Genomic DNA, 24468 nt, shown 5'->3' on the forward strand with positions numbered 1-24468 from the left:
TATACTTACACGATCATTTATCTTTTTATTTATCAATTTTTCTCAACACATTTTTTACGGTATTTCTTCTAGATACGTTAGTTTTTCTATAGAATTTGTCGAAACTGAAGTTAGTTGTTAGAAAGTTCACATTCAAGTATCAATTTTTCTAGTATGGTTCCGAACGGAACCCGAGTCCACCGTTCGAATGTGAAAAAACCTCGAGGCAGAGTGCATGACAAAAAGCCAGGTTCCAACAATTTTTTCAATGATGTCACCGCTTTAGAGCTCCGAGAATATCGAACATGGACACCGTCGGCCCTTTCAGACTTGTTTCTCGTGTGAAAAAAAAAAGGAAATTAAAGAGTCCGAGGCTCCAGGATACTAGCAGTTCTAGATCCTCCGACAGGAGGTTGTAGAGAAGATAATACGGTCGTCAACGATGTTAGTGGGGCACAGGTTCCCTATTGAAACAGCTTGTTGCCGGGTGCCTGTCGTAAAAATCTACACGAAGGCTCCTCTAGGTCGGAACACTCTTATTTGAGTAATACATATGGAGTGCCTTCGGACCTTCTACCGATTCACGTGTTCAAATAATGTCCGCTCCCTTTCACAAAAACGTTCCTATGTGAATCACGTGTCGCACCTTCTCGCAGAAACGCCAACCTAATGATTAATCCTATCATGTCTTGAAACAATCGGCGACACTTCATTCGGATCGCATTATCGCGGTTTGTAGCTGGAAAAGCTTCGAAGAGTCATCGGATCACTGCAAAATAAGATACGAAATTACAGGATTCAACGAAAGTACAAATTGACAGAGTTATGTTAAAAAGAATTGCATAATGAAATAAAAATAATCTTGAAGGAAGTAATAACCTTACGTTATCAGGGCTCGTGTAAGGTTGATACGAATTGATTGTTACAGCTACTGAAAAGTTCCCTAACAGGCGTTAGAATGCATTTTTATATATAATATATACATGTAATATAATATATATAAATATATTTATTTAAATATATATAATTATATAAAATATATATATATATATATATATATATATATATATATATATATATATATATAATATAATAATAATGATAATAATTAAGTATGATCATATTTTTATCAACAGTGCACGTTGCACATACGGCGCTTGCACTGTTAAACTGATCGCAAACTACGTTGCGCTACTCTCGAATAAGCGAACCTTTGTTCAACTTTATCGGGATTGCGGTATCTACCGATAATTCCTTTGAATCGATTCACGGAACCAAAAGAGGCAGGATTGCTTATGTAATAAATTAGGGCATGGTACGTGAGGTGGCAGATCGCATGCGGTGTCGACTTACACGAAGCAGATTCATCATCGACATTAATTTCGCGTTCGGATTAAGCGCACCGAGCACACGGCGAAACACATGACCTTATCCCACCCATTGCTATTCACCTCGATTTTAACTTTGACTTCATAAAACTCAAAGTTATCGAATAATAAATGGATAATTTGTTTATATTCGGATAATCTATCAATCTTGCTATGAACTTCCTTGACTTTGTAATTACCATCCCGTAAAGTTGAATTTGCAATGTTCCAATTTATACAATTTTTAGTTTAAAGTTGTCCACAATTGTTGAATGAGAAAATTACTGTACGATAACGCGCAGTAACGTAATTAGAAAAAAAGATGTTATTAGCACATCTAATCTAACTAAAAATTATAATATGTATCCGACCCGTGAACCGATTTTTGGCGAGTTTTATCGGGACCACGTGATCAAGATACTAAATTTGTACGAAAACAGCCACTTCTGACGGGAGTTGTCTGGAGTGCACGTAAGCCAGACGACGAATATGCACGAGGTGCAAGAGGAGTCACTCAATGACGTCGATGACAGGCTATCTGCTGTGCTTCGTCGAGCCTGTTTCTGCGATACTTTTTCAAGCTAGACCATCAGCTTGGCATCGGTCGGGCGATATGTACTACCATATAATTTTATCATTACGCAACGAACTAGCAAAATATTATTCGACAATATAAATATAAAGCTTAATTGATTCGCTTACAGCAGCTGCTGATTCGTTCCTCCACTCGAGGTACATGCGCGTTCAGAAAATCGCAACCATTGTCCTCGTTGTGTCCGTTAACTTGTTATACAGTTGACACCGCGACATCTGATTCGCTGTACGTCTTGAAATCCAAACAACGTTGAAGTTCTACTTCAAGTTACACCGCTAAGTCCTGAAAAGCTACCGATTATTACGCTGTAATATAAGGTGGTTTCTAAACGACAAGTACATAGTTAAATATCGTTAAAATGTAAAAATTACTTTCAGTCTATAATTATTCACATCACTTAATTAGACTTACTACATTACTGGAAGTATATAATTACAGCTTACTAACGCAAGTGCCGGAGTCTACAACAATTATCCCTAATTTCTACATAATATGTGCATTGATTATTATTATTATTACTTCTACACCCTAATTAGACTGATGAGAGTACTAATCTAGTCGAAATGTAAATGATATTATTTTTTTTAAATAAACCAAATGACGAGAACAATTTTTGGGAAAGTTGTAATTGGTTGGAATAACAAATAAAATTTGTAGATTTGGTTTCTCCACTTTTTCGTCTGACTGAGCCTATAACATAAAAAGGTATATATACTCATTTCTGCTCCTCTCTGTACGAGCGATATTTACGATTAAAACATTTAGAAAATTATTTAAACAAAAATTGATGCTTTCTTACTAACGTGAATTTTTTGAGCGGGCATCCAAAGAATTTGGAAGACTGTATTATTCCAAGACATTTTCGTATTAAAGCGTCCGCGAGAAAAGAGGAAACGACAGGGGGGAAGAAGAGAGAACACGTTCCAAAAGAAGGGTGAACAAGATATAGAGAAAGAGAGATACGGGAGGAAGGGGTTCGCTCTAAAATAATAAACTGCTCGACGCGTTGCCGGGACTAGACGTAGTCGGAACAAACGGTTCGCGCGATTTACACTGCGCAGACACGAAGATAAAAAGTCCGGTCTTAAATTACCGTTATGAAAAAGGAAGCGCGGTTGTTTAAAACAAATGAACTTTCATTACCTGTCTAATTACGATCTAGTTATGCATCGTTATACGATGCAGCGTTCGTTATCGACCGAACATACATACACATAATTCAATAGGATCGTTCAGATGGGAATAGGATAACGCGATACCGATTTTCGGCATTATCGTGTTGCCGATCGCGAATCGGATACGTGTAACCTGATTTTTCTTTGTTAAGTACCACTTCTATAATATTCATCACTCCAACGCTAAACAACGGTTCTTGGGAATTATAGTATTGCGATACTGATTTTCGGTATCCTTGGTTGGTCGATCGTCGGCGACTTGTTTCGTATTGCGACGATGCGGCTGAGGAAACATAGAAATAAATGAGAATTTCATACGAGAAGTGCCCAACGATAATAATTTATTATATATACCTTATTATGTATTTTTTCCATTTTAATCTGGGTTTTTATTCCGAAGATATTATTTTAAAATTTTCTATATAAAATGAATACGATGAATATTAATATCATTAATATATTTTGCAACAATTTTTACTGTTTAATATTTAACTCGTTTAATTAATAAAAACAAATATATATTTAATATTTACATGTACATGAATGGCGTCACATTAAATCATTCTTCGCACTCATTGGATTCCGCTCGATGCGAATATTGATCGATACATCCTAATTATGTATTCATTTGTCACATTCATACACCGTCCAATCACGTTCATCTTATTACTATGTATGTACTGCATTTATATGTCTACACACTCATCCTACTTGATGTGTATCGGACGCTGCATCGCATATCGTGACGCACGCATCCTCGTCTGAAACAGCTCTAACGCTCATTCATCGATATAAATCAAATAAAATGGAACTTACATAGTATAACGTGTAATCAAATAACTTTGTATCCATTGCTCTACTTGATCAAATGCTGGATTGTCGAAGCAGTCGTTCAATATGACAAATATCTTGTATATTTATGTATATACCAGCGTTACTCGACGTATAATGGTACAGTGTGGTCATGGCCCTGTATTTTTAATTATAAAACTATTTAAATATAAAATTAATTACATTAAACAAATGTTTCTTACCAATTTAGTCCGATTACACGCTTTTCAAATTTACTTTGCATGGGACTGCTCGTTCTGCACAAGCACAGTATTAGCAACGTCCGAAAACTTTTACGGGGTTATTTTGAATTGTTATGACTTCTTTTCTATAATTAACGACTTGTTGGTTAATCCAATATTACAGAACATGATTGACAAACGGTTATTATAATAGTTGTAGAACGTTGATTCAGATAATAATGTATGAAGCAAACGTAATTAAATAAAATGCGATTTACTCGACCGGTAAAAAGTTGTGCTTCAAATGCCATCTACGTTACTCATAGTACAGTTACATCAAAAATTTTCTCGGTCTGAAACAATTACATTATATTATATGTTGCATACATACATCTTTGGAGAAGGATATGATTAAGGAATATTATATAGTAAATAACTTAAATTGCTGAACTACATTTTTTATATATAACCATTCATAACCATTTCTTAGAAAAAGTAATAAAAAACTGTTTATACCTCGTCGTTTGCTGCGCACGCGCGTTCACGCGTCATACGTACACCAACAGGTCTGATGTCTGATTGTGTCTGATCCTGATTGATCCTGATCAGTGCTGCGGCTACTTTGTGCAAAAATCTTAATACATATTAAATCAATAATGGAGGCAATACTATCAAAGTTGCTTGTAGCTGATAATGCGACGATACAACAGGTATACGTGAAGAAATGACAATTAGTAATAGAAGCAAATTTTTCGATGTTCGAAACACGTGTTCGCCCCAGCTGATAACCTATTTTAAATATATGGATCATTATTTTACTATATCTTCATTACAGATCGTATCAGCTGATGCAATAATTTTCTTCTGTATCAGATTTATAAAATATACAAAATATTTTATTTTTTGCGACCATAACCTCACTCTAGACTAATATATTAGTATGCATGTCACGTAGTCTCTTGATTTAATAAGGACAAGCATCCGTTTCAGTAATTAATATATAGTTCTTCAAGACCTGATGTATAATCAAAGATTTTCATCATTTTTTTTTAGGGTACTGCAGAACTTAGAGAAGCTTTCAAGAAACCAGAGAGTACACCAGCATTGTGTCAGTTGATCGTATCATCACCAAGTGCTGAGGTTCATATCTTTATTATATATTATTTCTGTTATAAACCTTTTGTAATGAGAAACTTGTATACTCAGATACGACAATGTGCAGCTGTATTGCTTAGGAAACGTTATGGCAAAAAAGAACATTGGTTAAAATTACCTCAACCAATACGCAGGGATTTTAAAACAGTGATTTTACAGGTAAGGAGCTATTACTGTAAAACGAACCATTATTTTAATAATAAAATATCTTGTACTATGTTGTAGGCATTAGTTAATGAACCAGAGAAGTTTGTTAAAAATGCTATTGCACAGTTAATAGGTGTGATTGTAAAACACGAATTACCTAAAAATGATTGGCCAGAGGTTTTACAGTTCACTCAACAATTAATTACTAGTGACAATTTAGCTGATAAAGAGGTATACAAACAATGAGGTGTACTTAAAACTATATACCACATTTTATTTCTGTACGATAAAAATTTTTTATAGTTAGGAACCTATACTTTGTCAATTATGACAGAGGTTGCACCTGAGGCGTATCAAACACATGCTGGATCAATTGCAGCTCTTCTGGGCCAAACATTGAACAGTTTACAAGATTTAGGAAACCCAGTTGCATATTATGTATTACGAATAATGCAAAACCTTGTTCCTTTAGTTGAAAATAATCGTATTGTGAGTCTCGTGCAGTTTAAAATTTAGCAAAATGAAAATTTAGTTGCTCTAACAAGGTATTATATGTAACAGATGGTGAATGCTTATCAACAAATGATGCCCCAAGTAATGGCCACAATTCAAGCTCTTACCTCTACACACGAAGACAAAGCTATTGAATGTTTTGAATTAATAGATGAACTATGTGAAAATGCAAATTCTGTAATAGCACCTCATATTAAACTCCTTGTCAGTATGTGCCTTGCTATTGCTGGTAACAAGTCATTAGATAATGCCCTTAGAGTTAAAGCAGTTATTGCTATTGGCTGGCTAGCAAGGACAAAGAAAAAAGCCATAATAAAACATAAACTTGTGGAGCCTATTGTAGGTGAGCTACTTTAACGAATATCATGCTTTTCTTGTTTTTATATGCAAGACAACGTTTAGCTATGACTGTTGTATTTTTCTTCAATTTTAGATATGTTGTTCAATCTTATGTCGACACGGTCGGAAGACGATGAGGATGAGGTTTACTTTACTGATAACGAAGACAATACACCAGTAACTTGTGCTACTCAAGTTTTGGATTTACTTGCGCTTCATTTACCGCCGGAAAAATTAATTCCTCAATTGGTACATCTTATAGTACTTGTACTAATCTTTCCAATACAGGATTACTCCATCATTCTATTCTTTATTTTTATAGCTACGATACATTGAACCTAGTCTACAGGGAACTGATGTATATGCGAAGAAAGCATCATATTTAGCAATGGCTTTATTAGCAGAGGGATGTTCAGAATACATCCGCTCTAAATACCTTGAATCTTTCCTGCGTTGCACTTGTCAAGGAATTACCGATTCTGTTCCCGTTGTCCGTAATGCTGCTCTCTTTGCTCTTGGTCAGTTTTCTGAACATTTGCAGCCAGACATTTCTAAGTATTCCTCAGAGCTATTGCCTGTATTATTTGAATATCTCGGACAAATATGTGCTCATATTAAACAAGAGAAGAAAGCGCCACCATCTGTCGACCGCATGTTTTATGCGTTGGATATGTTTTGTGAAAATTTGAACGAAAGAATTTTACCGTATTTATCAACACTGATGGATAGACTTTTAGAAATTCTGAGCACCGATACTCCGGTTCACGTTAGAGAACTTTCACTGAGCGCTATCGGTTCAGCAGCCCTAGCCAGTAAAGAGCACATGTTGCCATACTTTGAAAGGGTCGTTTCCATTTTGAATAGTTATCTTTCAGAAAAACAAACAGAGGAAACCATGTGTCTTCAAATACCAGCAGTTGGTTCGTATGGTTAAAGGTACTCAAATTTTACGCAGTGTTTAATATTGTTAAGACTCATTAACCACTTTGCAGATACCCTCGGAGTTCTTGCGAGAACAATCGGTGACGAGAATTTTGCACCTCTGGCTGGTAGATCTCTCAATTTTGGAATTAGCCTTCTAAAAGAAACGCAAGATCCAGATTTAAGAAAATCCATCTACGGTTTATTTGCGTCGATTAGTACTGTAATGAAGAAAGAAATGGCATCCGCGTTGCCGGAAATTATTGAAAATATGATATTAAGTATACAGAGTTCGGAAGGCATAGTGGTATGTACATTTTTGAAAAAGGATACGAATGATGATAATCAGTTCATGGGAATATTGTTCTATTTTTAGCCTCACTATAAAGACGACGAGAGTTCAGCTCTTCCGGTTTACGAGGATCTTATTGAAAGTGAAAACGAAAGTGAGGAAGATATTGAACACACCGATAATGAAGACGATAACGATGATGTAGCAGGTTACAGTGTTGAAAATGCATACATCGATGAGAAGGAGGAAGCGATTTTAGCTTTGAAAGAAATTGCTGAAAATACGGCGTAAGACATTAGTTTAATTACTCTTTATTCTACTGGGTGAACAAAATAATTTGGTCATTTTGAATATTTTGCTTATTTTTGATAAAATGAAAAAGTGTCAAATGGAAACTTTATTTTTATTATATAATCGATGTTTTTTTTTAAATGGGTCTATATATTTTTATCATTATGACGTAATACCTATGTAATAAGTTATAATACTGTATCTTCGACGTAACCTTGAATACAGGAAATTTAGACATCGATGATCTTAAAATCGCTTAAAATCGCTTAAAATCGCTTAAAATTTTAAGTGAAAACTTTTTGTTCATCATAAGATTTGTCCGTTCAAAACAAAAAATGTCTCTTTAATAGTCTTTTTCACATTACAAAAACAAGTAAAATATTTGAAGTGATCAAGTTATTCTATTCATTCTGTATATGTTATATAATTTTATATTTGTCATTAATATTCTAGAGAAGCTTTCCTGCCATATCTCGAGACGTCTTTCGAGGAAACGTTCAAATTAATTAATTACCCTCAAGAAGATATTCGTAAAGCTGCCATTGACGGTCTATTACAATTTTGTATTAACTTCTCGAAAATTAATACCAACGAAGGAAAGGAAGCATTATTAAAAGCTCTCTCTGTGTATATACCAAAATTGTCAGAATTAATACGACTAGATGATGAACGAAGTGTTGCGATTAGTGGTTTGGATGCTTGCACCGAACTATTAAAGGAAATAAAAGCAGATGTGTTTGCTGGACCGGGACACAAAGAAGCTATAATGAATTGTATTCTGGATGTTATGCTAGGTAAATCTATCATCTGCTCAAAGATTCAGTGATTGTTTACATATCTAAAAGTTGTATTGTTACAGGCAAAACACAGTGTCAGGATCAAGAGGACGTAGACGAAGATGAGACCGAAGCTGAACAAGATAAATTATTAGTTGAATGTGCGGGCGATGTATTGGTCAATTTAGGAAAAATAACCTCTCCGGAAGAGTTCTCGCTTTTCTTCCAAAGAGTGCAGCCAAAACTTTTAGAGAGACTGGTATGGTCCACTTCCGCTGAGTGAAAACAGCTTAATGTTGCATCTTAGTCGATCAATTAATTTTTCAGAAAAAGAATAAATCAGAAGCGCAGAGATCTTTCGCGGTGGGAACCATTGCCGAATGTTTCGTAGGATTGAAACACACTGCTCCAGTAAATCAACTACTTCCTATACTATTAAGACTCGCCGACGATCCCAGCGACGAAGTTCGTAACAACGCGATTTATGGAATCGGCGAACTCGCGTTCCAAGCTAAAGATGCTGTTTTTCCGTATCCTTTTAACGTTCTGTCCCGAAAATTGTCTCAATTCAGTAAATCGATCTATCAAACAATTCAGTTATTATAATATTTCTTAGCAACAGCTTCATAGACATTATACCGATATTTTGTCAGTCCTCTCCAATGCGCTTGGCAAAGAAACTCACGCTGGTGCTCGTGATAATATTGTCGGCGCGATCGCGCGACTTATCATTACCAATTATTGGAATCTGCCTTTAGACCAAGTATTCCCAGTTTTTGTGAAGCAACTGCCGTTAAAGGAGGATTTCGAGGAGAACAAGGTAGTCTTTGGGAGCATATTGACGTTGTATCAAGCCGGCCATTCCATTTTGAAACCGCACATGCAAATGTTACTAAAGGTGGCGGTAAATGTATTATACGAGGAAAGCGCCACCGATGACGGTACGTTCCATTATACTTTCTATCGTATCGCTAGATGATAATTATCATCCCCTAATGCCATTACGTTTTTCTATACAGAGGCGAAGAATTTAGTCCTAGAATTCATCAAATCAGCCCAACGAGACTTTCCGAATGAATGGAGTTCCATGTACGCCGAGCTCCCGATAGAAATCACGACAAAAGTTCAACAAACATTTTCCTAGGCTTTGTCGCGGCTTAAAATAACGATCGTTAATTGTTCCGAATTAGATGAGACATCCAGACTGATACGTGAAAATATTTCTTGTTGCGAAGATGTATCTCACTTTGTCTATTAAGTTATACGCAACGTACTGGGCTTTCCACGTCAGTTGAGCTAGATCGCAATCTCTTATATGTATATACATATATATTCTCTATTTAATATTGATCACGAATTCATAACATCAAATCTTCAATAAGTGCAATTAGTTAAATAAACAATGAAATGGAACGTAATACTTTGAATCTTTTAGTCGTAAACCGTAGGTAATAAGGTTTCTCGCTACAGAAGTATGCATTTCTTATATGTGTATAGAGATATATACATGTATATACACTGATTAAGCTGTTGATACATATTGAATTCTAGTCTACGATTGGTTTTTTCTTTTCCATTTTCTTTCCCCCATTTCCATTTTTGGAAGAACGCTTGAATACTCATTGTGTAATTAAATTGTTTGAACCAACGTAATTGGTTACGTTAAATTATTCCTAATAAATCACGTAGAACGATAATTTCTGTCATACTAATGATTGCACACGCCTTCACAATAAGGCTCGAAATATATCGTTATTTAAATGGCAGACAACCCAGTGGCCTGTCCCGTGTTTGTTTGTAATTAAAGCCGCTCGGCGTATTATGGAGCTTCTTACGTATGCATTGAACATAAAATGTACTATTTGAAGAAATAAAAGTGTTGCACTATTATCCCTTTTATAAAACTGCTCGTGTATCTTTCTTATCTTCAAAATTGCATCACTAAAAATATCTACGCAAACAAAGTTGCACATAACTTTATCACGACAGAAGTGGATTAGGGTATCATCAAATAACGGTTATCGTCGTTCTGATTCGTCAGCGAAAAATACGAAAATATATTTGTTGTTGTTTAATTAATCTTTCATATGTACTTTAGGAGAACAATAACGTAATCGTGTATAATGATTTCTTTTTCCCGTCCGTTGACAAACACCGAGCCTTGTGCGACACTATCGATATATTATCTGGAAATGTAAGATAACTCATCGATCTCCATCGTGTTTTTGGAGATCCGTTGAATACCGATCGCCTTACCTAAACGTGTCCAATCTCGACGATGATCGACCATTACGCACGTCGGTATCGCAGGTTCATACAAAAATTAAAGAAATCATTTATACAAACAACGGTTCCTACTTATGCGTACTCTTTTCTGTAAAAAAAAACGGAAGCCTACTATAAACAGTGCTCAAATGTTTCAATTTAACCGTGGAAAAAAAAACGGAAAAATCATTTATACAAACAACGGTTCCTACTGGTGCGTACTCTTTTCTGTTAAAAAAACGGAAGCCTACTATAAACAGTGCTCAAATGTTTCAATATAACCGTGGAAAAAGTGACTAAAGATCCAGTAATCGATCCGTGTCGTTATATCAATTGTTTTCGACTGAACGAATCGAGCAGTAAAAATCGACACCGACGCGAGTGCAACAGTTTAGGAATCCATCGGATCCTTAATGCACACATGGTGCACCAAGGTGTTCAAAGATGACGTCACTCCGTGATCGGTCGCAGAAAACCCAGCACATGTCAGTGGTTACAAGTCCAAGGAACAAGGGTCCGACTGTGACATTCATGCCCGGTAACATGAGTTTGATCACGTGGACGGGATTTACGGACGTCGCGCGTTTACGCAGTTATTACATACGCAAAAAACACGGCGTTACGAAGTAAGTTTCAGAAGCGTGCGTGGACAGCGACGGAAGAAGGTTCGACGTGACGAACCGACGCGACTGAAACCGATGAAAAAACGAAAGGACGCCTCTATGCATTCGTGTTGGGGTTCAAATCAACTGACGATGTGTGCATGCCGCCGCGAAGCGTGCAACGCGTTCGGAGAAAGTGTTTCGTGCACGTATACCGCCGCGGTGGCTTCCACGTCCAGCAGATGATCCCGGCCGTTTTCGTGAACCGACGGCTAATGCATACCTGTGTCGATCGACGACCTTCCGATAACGAGACGACGGAAGTCATAAAGCGTCGCCGAGGTTCTTTTCGTGTCATTGAGCCGGGTGAGTTAGTCATCGACGATCCCGACACGTGTGTGTTTACCCACAGCTACACACCGCGTCCACGTACACGGTGTATCGAAATTCCATTACGTTGCTTTTTTCCGACCAGGCTGTATGCCATTTAAGAGCAACAGTATTCGCGATCGTTACCTCGACCGATCGACTTCGCCGCGACCATCATTTTCACGGCTGGAAACAGCAACGAGTTACACAATTGCGAATACTACTTACCGGTACAGCGGTGACGGACGCAGACGAGAATTATCGGGATCGATTGTTTCGATTTCAACGTTTGAGAATTTGAATCGTGCGGGAGCACAGAACCCTGAATCGATAGCCGCATCGATAGATCATTCGATCGAAACTACGTCAAAGAGCAGAGAGAGAGAGACACGAGCAATGAACTAAAGCATTCAAACCATGATATTCGGTATTTCAAAATGTTTGAATTTCCTTTGAACACGTGGCATTCTCATAGTTAATTTTTATAAGTTTACTTAGGAACAATTTTTTAAAAGTAGCAGTTCAGTCTCGGAACTTCCAGAGATTGTACGTTCTGCAACTTTAGAAAGATTTTTAAAGGAAGACCGTAGAGACGTTTGAATTTCGTAATTAGTAATTAATAATTTTAATAATTTATAATTTAGATAATAATAATAAAATAAATAATAATTCAAATAATTTAATAATTAATAATTTCGTAATCGTGCGGTGTTCCGTAGGAATCGATTAACGTTATCGGCCCGTCGAAGTGTATACACCATAGGCACGGGGGAACGTGCCTGGGACGATCGAACAGGTCTCGAAGGACCGGGCAGCGCCCAAATTTTCGGACACCCTGTACGTACAACGCATACCGTGTGCCTGATGCTGGCGCGCGTCCTTGGGATCTCCACCATGACTCGAATCGAAAAGGAGCCGTAGGTGTACGACCCATGTCCGTGGCTCGATTGTGTTACCTGTTGAGCTTACCATGCTTCATGGAGATATCGCTAGTGGAAAGTTTCGTCAGACGAAAGTGGTTTATTGCGCGCGACCATTCACCGCGGTTAAATCGCGCGATCCACCGTCCAATTGTCCGAGCAACGTGGCCGAATAGTGGAAACAGTATACATGCATACCATACCGTGCGCGCTATAGTGGACAGTTTTGGCGGAAAATACAAACCGGACGGATGGTGTCGTCTTTAACGTTTCTGGTGAGTGTTGTTTACCGCATTAAATAAATATATAATATTTTTCAACGTAGCGACAGCTAGTAACGGTTAAACAGGTTGGAAAAGTACACCGGTGTCCGAAAAGATAGTTTAAAATCGACACTTTTCTGTATGCGCGTCGAGTATGCTTTATACACCAGATAATGCTTACAATTATCACGTTCGATTAACCGATTTCTTTGAAGATTCTCTTCACAGTTTACAACAGATATTCGTTAATCGATACAATGATCGAACAAGCCGAGAAAAAGTGTTTTCAGCATTAATGTCAGTGGAGTGTATTAATATACGCTAAATGTGATTTTTTGGGTGCTTCTCTTGTCACAGCAGTAGGCTCCGTTGAAACTTTTGGCGCCGTAATTTTTTTAATAAATATAAAATATAATATATATAAATAATATAATATAATATAATAATATAATATAATAAATAATTAAATATATTATTCCATATTGATTAAACCTTTTTATTCTGCGGTTCGGTCGCAACTATGAATACGACATTAATATATAATAATTATATATATATATAATAATATAATATAATATAATATATAATATATATATAATATAATAAATTTTTCAAGCGAACGTTCGCGAGTCAGATTTTTCACATTAAATATCCAGTTTCTCGTTTATAATCACTTTCTCAATCGAAGATAGTAATGCGAAATTAATGGTTCGCTCGCGTGGTCGGTTTAAATATAATTTGCAAGTCTCGCGTTATTATTGTTCCGTTATTACACCGTCTTGAGAATCGTTTTACAAATGCAACACTTCCGCCGGGTTTTCGCGTTTCGTCATTAAATTAACGATCGGTTCTCGGCTGACCCAGTCACGTTATTAAAAGTACGCAGAGGGATATTTTGCACGTAAATTACTCGCGCTACAGAACCGATTGGGCGCTCGAACCCATCGCTCGATCATTTCATTGTTAATCCAAGGAGGCGATTATCAGGGAACGTACGGTGCTTCTGTCAAAATTTTCATCGAGGTAGACGTAATTAGCGGATCACGTTTCTATATATAATTATAAGTATTATATATTACTATATATAATAGTATTATAGTATTATAGTATATATATTATTATAGTATTATAGTATATATATTATTAGTATTATTATAGTATTATATATTACTATATATAATAATATAATATACAATTTAAAGCAATTTTATTTTATTTACCGGTCAATTAATCGACTCTTACGCAAGGACGTCGCGAAATCATGCCAGCGCCCCTATGCTAAATCATTGTCATGTCGCTGCGAAATAGTGGGGGATGTGGTGGTGACCTTAAACCGATGAGATATCTTCCGTTCGAGTTCAACTCGTGAACTCCCATTTTTATTCTTTCCACACTTCTTCCCATTTTCAAACTCTTATGACATTTGCATGTCTGCAGAATTTGTATCGCGTACAAATAACAGCCTATATCAAAGTATTAAAGTATCATGCAAATATCTACAGGATGTAGATAAAAAATATGGAAAAATAAATTTTAAGATACACAATGAAAAATAAGAGAGCATACCGAGTCGTCGGTTTATACTCGTTAAAATGGTGCGGAAGGGTGAGCGTTGTAAGCGTTCGCGACACAGCTCGCATATGAAGCTGCAAATGCAATGTAATATATGATTAAGATTCGACGATTAAGAGACCGATCGACGACATCATAGTGGGAGGCCACTGCATTTTTATGTCACAGGCAAATCATTATTTCTGTCACGAGCATGGATAGATAGCCTGTATCATCGCGGTCGATTCGGTACGCGCCGCGTCGATCGATTAGTATTTTCATCTCGAATTAATTCGGGTTTATATGAGTGTTTACCGAGCAATCTCACTTCGATAGACAAGAGACAATTCGTGGATCTGCAATGATTGACACGGTTACCCGTAAAACATCACTTTCACGCTTCTTGGGAATACTAATATTATTAATAATAATAAATAATATAATAATATTAATATTATATTAATATAATAATAAATAATAATAATAATAAAATATAATATTATTAATAATAATTAATATAATAATATTATAACGTAACACCTAGTACGAAACCAATTCATTTTCTACTGAACACCGCTAGTGACAACAAACATTCTATTACAATAATGAAACACATTCTTAAATTCTCTCTATTAACCCCTTAAAAGGAAATGAGTCCCGCCCGCAAACATTTTCTGTGCCAAACTCGAATCTGACATATAAATTTCTTTTAATTGTTAAAAAGGATTATTATGTTATTTACACATTCTCCTGCTTCTTTATTGTTTAAGATTGTGTCGTTATAGTCACAACGAATTATTAGAAAATAAACAGTATTAAAAAGGAATTGAAATGGTTCGTAAACCTTGTTCACAATAATTTCAATTATGTTCAGAATTTCTTTCTTCATTTCACTGTAACTCGAATAGGACATTTTTCTATTATTATTTCCTAATTCTGTTATTTAAAAATAGTAATATTTTTAGCGATAACTCTTTGCACAGAGTTGCACTAAATTAAATTGTTACTGACAAATTCCATTCCAATTGCATTAACATTGCACAATAACAACGAAACAGCTGTAAAATACAATCAGTGCAGTTGTGTAAGTTCTAACGAAGAAGAAGAGGATCCTTTCGATCGGCATTTAAGTTCGAGAGCTATCGCCAAGAACTTAGGGTCACTGACCAAATCTCGGTCACGTGCGCCGTCACCGCAGAATTTGTCACGAAAATATCGTGTCTCACGTGGAGAGAAGCGTGTCGAGATTCCTATCAGCCGCTCGCCCCCTGTGTGACAAGACTTGAGTCACACAGTCAGCCGATCGAGATCTCAATGCCAAGAAACGAACAGTGAACGATCCGTGGATCAAGATCGAGCCACCAAGGATGAATCAGAATTCGGTACGGGCATTCTCGATGGAGCTTGACTCGCCCGACTCGTTTCAGGATAGAAAGAAATCATCGTCCGAGACCGGCGAACAGGTTTTCGGACGGTGATGCATCGCGAATCCGGCAGAGAAAGTCATCCGCCATAATGAGGGGGGTTCCGTTAAACCAGCTGTGGTCTACGTTTCCTCGAGCAATTTGTCGTCGTATGCACCATGCTTTTTTACCCGTTTAGTCACGATACCGCGAATCGATACGAAGAATTATAGGGAATTAGGAATTATAGAATTATAATATATTTATATATATATTGGGTTGTCCCCGGAAAGTTCGTGCCGATTATTCGGTAGGTAGCATGAGAGACCTAACTAAATATATCACAACTATTGAAAACAAATGACATGTGTACGTATTCTAAAAGAGATAACTTCAGCCATATTTGGAAAAAAGCTTGGTTACGATTCGTTAATTTTTATCAGTTTTGTACGCCTTAGAATATGGTGGCAAATAAAGTGCATTACAGGCATTTAATGCTTTTCTTTTTCCGAAAGGGCAAAAATGCCACACAAGCGGCAAATAAGATACGCGCTGTTTATGGCGAGGATGCTGTAGCCGAAAGAACTGTGCGGAAGTGGTTTGCTCGGTTTAAAGCTGGAAATTTCGACCTTGAAGATCAAGAACGCCCCAGGTAGGCCGTCCACCACAGACGAAGATATGATTAGAACAGAAATCGAGGATAACCCACGCTCAATATTACGTCAATTAGCAGGAATGCTAAATAAATCAAAATCAACCATCCACGATCATACTGTGAAGCTTGACTCCAATATATAAATAAATGAGCTGCGTTTTAATTTTCCTAAAAAATCGGCACGAACTTTCCGGACACAATCCAATAATATAGAATTATAGAATTATCTCCGCAATATAAGAAGCCAATATTAATATAATATATATAATATATAATATAATTATATTAATATATTATATATTAATATATATTGTATAATATAATTATTATAATTATATATATAATATAGAATTATAGAATTATCTCCGCAATATAAGAAGCGAATTTCGCTTCACTGTCTTACTTCTGGCCTCTCTATCCGTCGGAATATCGCCTCAACTCAAGGACTATTGCACTTCGATACACTGTATCGTTACACTTGTTCTTGGCTCTCTTTATCTCCAGTTTTCAGAATTATGCACGCTGAGTCAGCCGATCTTATCAACTTCCGTTACATCAATATTATTATCTTTAAAACGAAATGGTTTCGACACGAAAATACATGTCCTCCGCTTGGACCAGCAGCGTTTAGGTTCCAGCTACCGCGGAGTCTCGCGTCGGATGGATGATTTAGCAACATCGGTGGAAAAGAAACGTTTCCGCTGTCAATTTACTACTGGCCGCGAATTAAGAAATAGAATAGATGATCGCTGGTTCAAGTTCGGCAGCTCGTCCATTCAATTCCGAGGAGATTGCCGACCTTCCAGATTAGCGCACTCAACGTGCCCGCCGATTAGGTCTCTCCAATTACATTACCGGATCCCCGAACTAATCATACTAACTAATCCTTATCTCTTTATCTGTTGCCGCAGCCACAGTTTCGCGAACGTGCCCACCCCACAACGTGATCCCAGCGGGAAAACTAAGAGCACCTCGCTTATGCTTGCAGTGGTGATCTTCGAGCTTCGGCAGGCTGACCGGTCGTCGTCGTCGGTGCGAAGAGGAGATCCCGTTGGATCACGGATGGATCCTAGATCACTGCGGAGAACCTGAAGCGCAACAGGCGGTGGTTATCGCGATCTGGACGCCGGCCGCCGACGGTGAAAGCCCCGGAAAAGCGGCGCAATTTTCGCGGCCCCGAAGCTTGCTTAGGGTTTCGAGTGCAGCGCGGACGGCCGAAGGAAAAGGGGGACAGCGTGATCTAGAGTGGCCCATTTCCCTTATCACGATAAAGCGGTAGTGTGCCGCTACAGAGGCCGCACTGACGGAGCACGAAGCGTACGCGGCCGGCCGCTTCAGGGTGGTGACTCATTTCCACGTACGATCAGTCTACCCGTGGATCGTAGCAGCGATGTATCGAACGCCGTTTTCGTTTTCGTTTTCGTTCTCGTCCTTCGCCTCCTCCTCGTCCTGCACCCGGCTGATCCAGTGAGTCTTGTCGCCGCCGTTTCCGGATCCCATCCCCGTCGCCGCCTCGAGGAAACATGGACGTCGAGCTGGTCACCCGCGCGTCCTTGAACTCTCTGCAGGTCGTGGACGACGGACGAATCGTCTCGCCGAACAGCTTCGACGAGTGGACCTGGACCAGCTTAAGAGTGAGTCAACACGTCTGTCTTATTTTCTATTCGTTCGACCTGTTTTTAGTGGCTTTAGGGGGTGAGCCGAGTTTCTCCACGGTTGGAGCAGCCTTGTTGAGTAGAATTTAGAGGGTATTTCAAGTGTCTTCTCTTTTTTTAGATTTTGCTAGTTTTGAGAAGTTTTTGGAGGATTTGACCGTGTTGGTCGATGATCCAGGGAGTAGAGCTAAAGATGGAAGAGTTCCAATGGATGGATTTGGTCTCGGTCGAGAGTGAAATCTTATTTTCTGCTGATTTCTGATTCTGATTGGTGTGAGAGACACCGCATGGTGTTATGCGTTTTTGAAGAAAATTAATAGATCCAACGCGAAACAATAAACAAACATTCGAGGAATTTAAGATAATTAAAGAGAGAAAGAGAGAGAAATGTTCACGCAGCTTCTGTGTTTGCAAATAATCTAGATAATTCTTATTCTGCACAATAATCCACGGTCTATTGGTTATTAAATATGTTATATGAGCCGTTTATTTTGAAAGTGGCATAAGTCACTTTGTTTTTAAGTCGATATATTTAAGGGTTTGCGTTTGAACACGTTTCAAAATATGGATGCTAACTTTCGAGAAGATTTATTTAGTATAAATAATTTCCTATAATAATAATAATATAATATTATATGATAATATATATAATATAATAATAATAATATAATATAATAAACAATATATTTAAAAAATCACCACTTTTCATTACGGTAAAGTGACTTATGCCACTTTCAAAATAAACGGCTCATACGGTTAGTGGAACTGGAACTATATCGGATTAATCGATCTGGTCTAGCTTACGAGGAAATCTTATCTTTTCCTTGTGATCTGTTGGCTTTCTATTTTGGCTGGTCTTGGAGGATTCGACTAACTTAGTCTCTGATTGAGCAGCCTCGATGGATACACCTATATTACATTAATTAGATCAAGTTCAAGGATGAATCCTGTCTTCGCCTTATTTTCTGTTAGTTTTCAGTAGTTTCAATGGATTTGACTCTGCTGGTCGTTCACTGAGTATCTGCGACAGTATCTATTTGTCTATGAAAGTGTAAACTTGCATACATTTCCGCAGCCTGCTGATAATGTATCAGTACACACGGACCGTTTGGTCCCTCGGCATGTAGTTCGCGGACAAGACATAACGGACTCGTCAACATTCCGTCAGTAATTTCAAAAAATTCGTTCTCTTTTCCTCTGTGCCTGCGGCTGTTTAATATCCTCTGAAAATCTGCTTAAAATCTTTTGGGAGACGAAAGCTGTAAATCGTTTTCCTGTCGTAGACGTCAGGAAGCCTATTAAGAGACTTCCGGCAGTTAAAGTGTAACAATGAAATGTCCCCAAAATGGCGTGTTGCCTAATTAGGACTGCCCCCGTCAATCGCACCAGTCCTCTGACTGTGTACACAGGCTGGCCAAATCTTGTTCAGGGATTAGAGTTGCAATCCCATAACGAAACGTGATTAAATGGTCTGTTTGCAGGCTCAAGATATTGCTATTTAAAGCTTTAAGTAGATATTAATTCTGGCTTATAGAGCGCCGTTTCGAAGAGAGCACACTTTTTTTACGACCCTTCCGTTTCAAAGCCTGATAAATCTATCGCTTACATTTCAAGGTCGACTTGAACTGAAATTTTTCAGAGATTCGTGAAATTTTCTCGCTAGATCCTTTTTCGAAGTTAGCAATCATCAAGGACGACGCACAATAATGCTTCCTAAAAGATAGGGCTTATAATTACAAAATTTTATTTTAGCGTTATTTGACCCCACTATGTTGATCAACCTGTATACAAGGTGGACTCGAAACGCGGCTATTCGCCTGCACAAATAATCGCTCACGCGGTTCAAGGGTAGAGTTGCTACACTTTTTCACGAACTTTTTTTTCCAAAGATCGGGCCCCAAACCGCCCACATTGTAACACCTGTACGGTAATTGATACAGCAATTAATCGTTACGTCACTCGAGCACGATCTCGACGTTCGGAGAAACGTACCGAGAGACTTGCGACTTCTAGTTCTGTACAGGTGTTTACTTCTAAACTAGTAACAGTAATTTCTCCCTAATTCGCGCTTAGATCGCGCAGAAAAATGGACGATTTGGGAAGAGGAGATACGATTGTTCGAGCCTTGCGAACACCAATACCGATTGTCAACAACTATAAAAAACAGGATGCTAGGCTTGAATAATCGTATGTCCTCTTCCAAAACCTGGAACGGTGGTCTTCGACGAATAGGAAGAATATTTTTCAGCGGTAGCACCGGTAGAACTGGAAATGGAGCTCTCGACGCCGCGGCAATTTCGTTTTAATCGCGACGGCGCACGATTAACATCGGCTAAAGTGGTTTATGGACCGACTTAAGGCTGTGAGCAACTTGTTTATGATCCGCGATGGAATTCACCGGCGGTTTAAATTATTAACTGGTCGCGAGACCGTTTTGGTGGCCGCTGGTTACCTGACGTGTTAGTTGAATCAAATAAACATTAGATCCCTAAACGGCAATGTTTACGACCCGGCAAATGCGATTATTGGACTGCGGATGTTTGCGCGCAACTCACGTTCCTACGAATCATGGCGACAAACATGGATATTGAATCGATGTTTACGCTTCTCGGCGAGCGGTCTAGTTTTCAGTTTAAATAAAAATGAAAGGTAATCGCGTTTGCTTACCCCAGATGGACCAAAGGGGCGGCTCCACGAGGTCGATAGAGCAGCGGTGCTAGTTACTGTGGGATGACCAATTGTTCCTTTCGTTTGATCTCGAGCATAATTGACTTTATATTTGTCGAATATGACGTATTACATTTTTGTATTGAAAAAAATAAACGAAATCGAAAAATACAAGATTTAATATGTCTCATTCGATAACATGCCATTTGCAATAAATGAAAGTAATTGGACAATTTTGAAAGAAGAGATACGATTATTCAAGCCTTGCATCCTGTTTTTTATAGTTGTTGACAATCATCAATAAAGATGAGCCGCAAGGCTCGAATAATCGTATCTCCTCTTTCCAAATTGTCCATTTTTGTGCGCAATCTAAGCGCGAATTAGGGAGAAATTACTGTATTTCCCTAGTTTAGGGTACAGTAAATTCTCCCTAACTAATGCTCAGATTGTACACAAAAATGGACAATTTGGGAAAAGGAGATACGATCATTCGAACCTTGCGGCTCGTCTTTATAGTTACCGATCGTCAACAACTATAAAAGCGAACCGAATAATCGTACCTCCTCATCCCAAATTGTCCATTTTCGTTTCCAAGTTGTGGGTCAATTGCGGAGAATTTACTGTACCTATAAAAAGATTATTCCTAACAAAATTTTTAAAAAATCCTATCGTCAACACAGTTTCGCGCAACTTGAAAATAGAATGAATTCTTCGATTGTTAGGACTATGACATGGTAATCTATGCAGCGAACGTTGAAATGAAAGCAAAAGGCTGTAAAGACAAGACCACTGATGCCATCGAAGTTATGGCTATCATTGGCCAACATAAAAATTGAACAACGCTTCAGCAACTGCACCAGTGTCAAATGTTTTTATTTCATTGATTTCCGGATGATAACACTTCAACTCGAAAATGTTGGAAACATCGATCTGGCGCATGTGCAATTGATAGTGGCGCAGCGTTTGTCGTTCTTGTTTTCTAGCATTTCCTATTTTTAAAATCGCACGAAGACAATCTTATTAGCATTACTTGCAATTTCGAAATCAATGACACCGCAATTTAGTAATCCACCGTCTCCTATCGATATCATTCTCATCGATAGATTGCGGATCTGTATGCATCTCTAATGTAAACTTACGTAATACTCGTTGAAGACCAGTTTATTTGTTAGCAAACTCATTCGTCGAAATGAACGATTCCTTTCGTTGTTATAAAGTGCACGGTGAATTGAAATGTCTGTTGCTATAATTTCCGATGCACTCGAAAAATAAAGCCTATAAAAACTTCGTTCTTTACAAAGATCCGCGGTTTACTGAAACGACCTGCTGCTTTCGTTTAGAGGTGTTTCACACGGTCTGAGAAAACATCGCGGCCAGAATGGTAATTGAATTACAAGTCTAATATTAGCGTGGTCAGGTGAAACGCTGTTTCAAATAGTTAATGGTAAATAGCCTATTTCACATTTGAAACTGTGCTAAGAATGTTTACCATCGGATAAAGCGTTTCGTCTTCTGCGCTTTATTCGTTTGATCGATCGTTCTTGACGTTCCCTTCCTTTTCATCCATTTTTCGCAAAGGGAACTCGCGAAGATGATGAGGGCTATAATGGCCGATGAACATTTCCGTAGATAGTAGTTAATCGTCGATATCTTCGGGATCGCGTCGATTACGCTGAACGCAAACCTGGGCAAAAGTTGGATGAGTTATATCGCATTTTTCGTGCCGGTCGGCTGGATTACAAGGAAAAGTCGATATTTTTACGGTACGCTTTGCCTCAACAAGCCTTTTTGTAACATCGCAGCTTGTATCAATAAAGTAACTCGATAACTGCAATACAACAGGAAAAATGTGTTGTCCAATCTCGAACGTATCGGCCTTCAGCGATATCCGTTCGGCTGGAAGCGCATTGATAGCGAATCGCTCGGATCTTGAAACGCGTGTAGAGCAAATCTTCGAAACTCTGAATGAAAGTCGTGTTAACACTGTGACGGCCGCGTCGGAAACCTCGAAAATGTCGTACAATTAGAATATTTTAGCTAATGAAATTATAATTGCAAAGCGAAGGTATTTGATATACTTACGTAAAATAATCAAAAATTAAAAAACATACGTCTTAGGAATCTCAATAAAATTGAGAAATTATAATGTCTTAGTGTACAAATAGTATACTCATAGTAGCATATATAGTATATAATATTATATTATTATATTATATATATATATATATATATATAATATTATATTATTATATTATTATATTATATATATATATATATATATATATATATAATATTATATTATTATATTATTATATTATATATATATATATATATATATATATAATATTATATTATTATATTATTATATTATATATAATATATTATATTATAATAGTATAAATAGCATACATTTTTTAAATAATATGATTATAATACATTTTTCTTTTTTAAATTGCGCTTAATCGATTTTTATAATTCAGACTTTCGCGGTCGCCGAAGCATTAATAGTTCCTCAGAATTTTGGGAACGAAGCGGAAGGGATTATTTCAGGAAAAAGTATCGAAACGTGAATTAGAGCACATTTTTATTCTTTATTTAGAGGGAACGAAAATAACAAATTAGCGAAAGAATAATAATTATGCATTGGCGAATGCGTATAACAAGTTGGAACCAATGGAGATTTTGTTTCAATTCGCTCGAGCAATTCGAAACAAAATGGTGATCATCGATCGTAAAACTTTCTGAAGATAACAACGAGTTATTCACGCATCTGTGGTTATTTTATTTCGCTTTGAACTTTTATTTCAGAGTATAAGAAAATAGAATTTCGCTAGTAAAACGATTCTAAAGCGAGTCTAAATATTTAACCCTTTGCACTCGACGCTATTTCAACTGTAAATCTGAAATAATTTTTCTAGACTTATAGTATTTTTATTTTACACGACAAAGTGCATTTTATGCATATGAAATTGTGAACTTGTGACTCGCGCAACGGTTACACAGCTCTTAACGATCTTTTTCAATATAAACTTTGCTAATGTAAAAATTATAATATTTTAGAACGTGACATCATAAATTTTAATGGTGCCTCAGAGTCACCACTCGAGTGCAAAGGGTTGAACTGTGGTGTACTCGCAATAAGTAGAAGCGGCAGACAATGATCAGACACGGCTATGCAAATTCAACGACTTCCAGTTTGATATTGCGTCTCCCGCCTTGCTTGGTTTTCATCGGACAATCGTCTTGTTTACCGCCACCGTTTCAACGCGACCCGGTGTAATATGATCGATTCGCTCGAGTTTTTAATGGAAGCGGGAATCTACCAGTTTATCTCTTCGTTTACAGATTGAGCAAAGTCAATTTGTCTGGCGGTAGGAAATGAACTGTCACCGGTTAATTATCGCGAAGCAGCGGATAAACGATTATTTTTTCTAAGCGATGTTATCGCCGCCGTCGAGCTTTGTAACATTTTACAGCGTTACCGATAAAACGCTTTATCGATAGTTCTAATCGCGCGGCGCGGGAATGCTAAATATTTTCAGATACCGGCCTATA

The 24468-nt window shown here is 37.5% G+C and overlaps 2 protein-coding genes and 2 long non-coding RNA genes across 14 annotated transcripts in view; 2 read left to right on the top strand and 2 right to left on the bottom strand.

The window, feature by feature from the left end:
* Positions 1–5: 5 nt before the first annotated feature.
* On the bottom strand, positions 6–5176 carry LOC117228540 (uncharacterized). Of its 9 annotated transcripts, none has more exons than XR_013034711.1 (7): positions 4646–5176; positions 4151–4482; positions 3933–4086; positions 3650–3877; positions 3471–3534; positions 2049–3399; positions 1060–1964 (listed from the first exon to the last, which is right to left on the bottom strand). It is a non-coding gene; the product is annotated as an uncharacterized LOC117228540 (long non-coding RNA). The 9 variants fall into 9 exon arrangements; XR_013034713.1 differs by having other exon boundaries at positions 3650–3888; XR_013034715.1 differs by having other exon boundaries at positions 2049–2631; positions 3272–3399; positions 3650–4086.
* On the top strand, positions 4671–10467 carry LOC117228537 (importin-4). The gene is made up of 15 exons (XM_033484334.2): positions 4671–4839; positions 5183–5269; positions 5336–5443; positions 5510–5662; positions 5735–5920; positions 5993–6287; positions 6378–6532; positions 6606–7203; positions 7276–7511; positions 7581–7783; positions 8241–8581; positions 8647–8822; positions 8891–9093; positions 9194–9504; positions 9583–10467. The coding sequence occupies exons 1-15, from the start codon at positions 4786–4788 to the stop codon at positions 9705–9707; spliced, it is 3231 nt and encodes a 1076-aa protein (XP_033340225.2). The 5' UTR covers positions 4671–4785; the 3' UTR covers positions 9708–10467.
* A 154-nt stretch (positions 10468–10621) lies between these two features.
* LOC143260494 (uncharacterized) lies at positions 10622–11285 on the bottom strand. Its single transcript, XR_013034718.1, has 2 exons — positions 10820–11285; positions 10622–10749 (listed from the first exon to the last, which is right to left on the bottom strand). It is a non-coding gene; the product is annotated as an uncharacterized LOC143260494 (long non-coding RNA).
* A 374-nt stretch (positions 11286–11659) lies between these two features.
* Positions 11660–24468, top strand: part of ACXD (Adenylyl cyclase X D) — a 39423-nt gene continuing 26614 nt past the window's right edge. Inside the window, exons 1-4 of one of the 3 annotated variants that reach the window (XM_076526073.1) lie at positions 11660–11796; positions 12519–12994; positions 17580–17948; positions 18060–18225. In XM_076526073.1, the coding sequence (XP_076382188.1) occupies positions 18115–18225 (111 nt within the window). In that variant the 5' untranslated portion in view covers positions 11660–11796; positions 12519–12994; positions 17580–17948; positions 18060–18114. Of the gene's footprint in view, positions 11797–12088; positions 12227–12518; positions 12995–17579; positions 18226–24468 lie in introns of those variants that run through there. The other 2 variants (XM_076526071.1, XM_076526072.1) reach the window with 2 other exon arrangements.

The sequence above is a fragment of the Megalopta genalis genome, chromosome 13 (genome assembly GCF_051020955.1).
Source record: "Megalopta genalis isolate 19385.01 chromosome 13, iyMegGena1_principal, whole genome shotgun sequence".
Taxonomy (NCBI): Eukaryota; Metazoa; Arthropoda; class Insecta; order Hymenoptera; family Halictidae; genus Megalopta; species Megalopta genalis.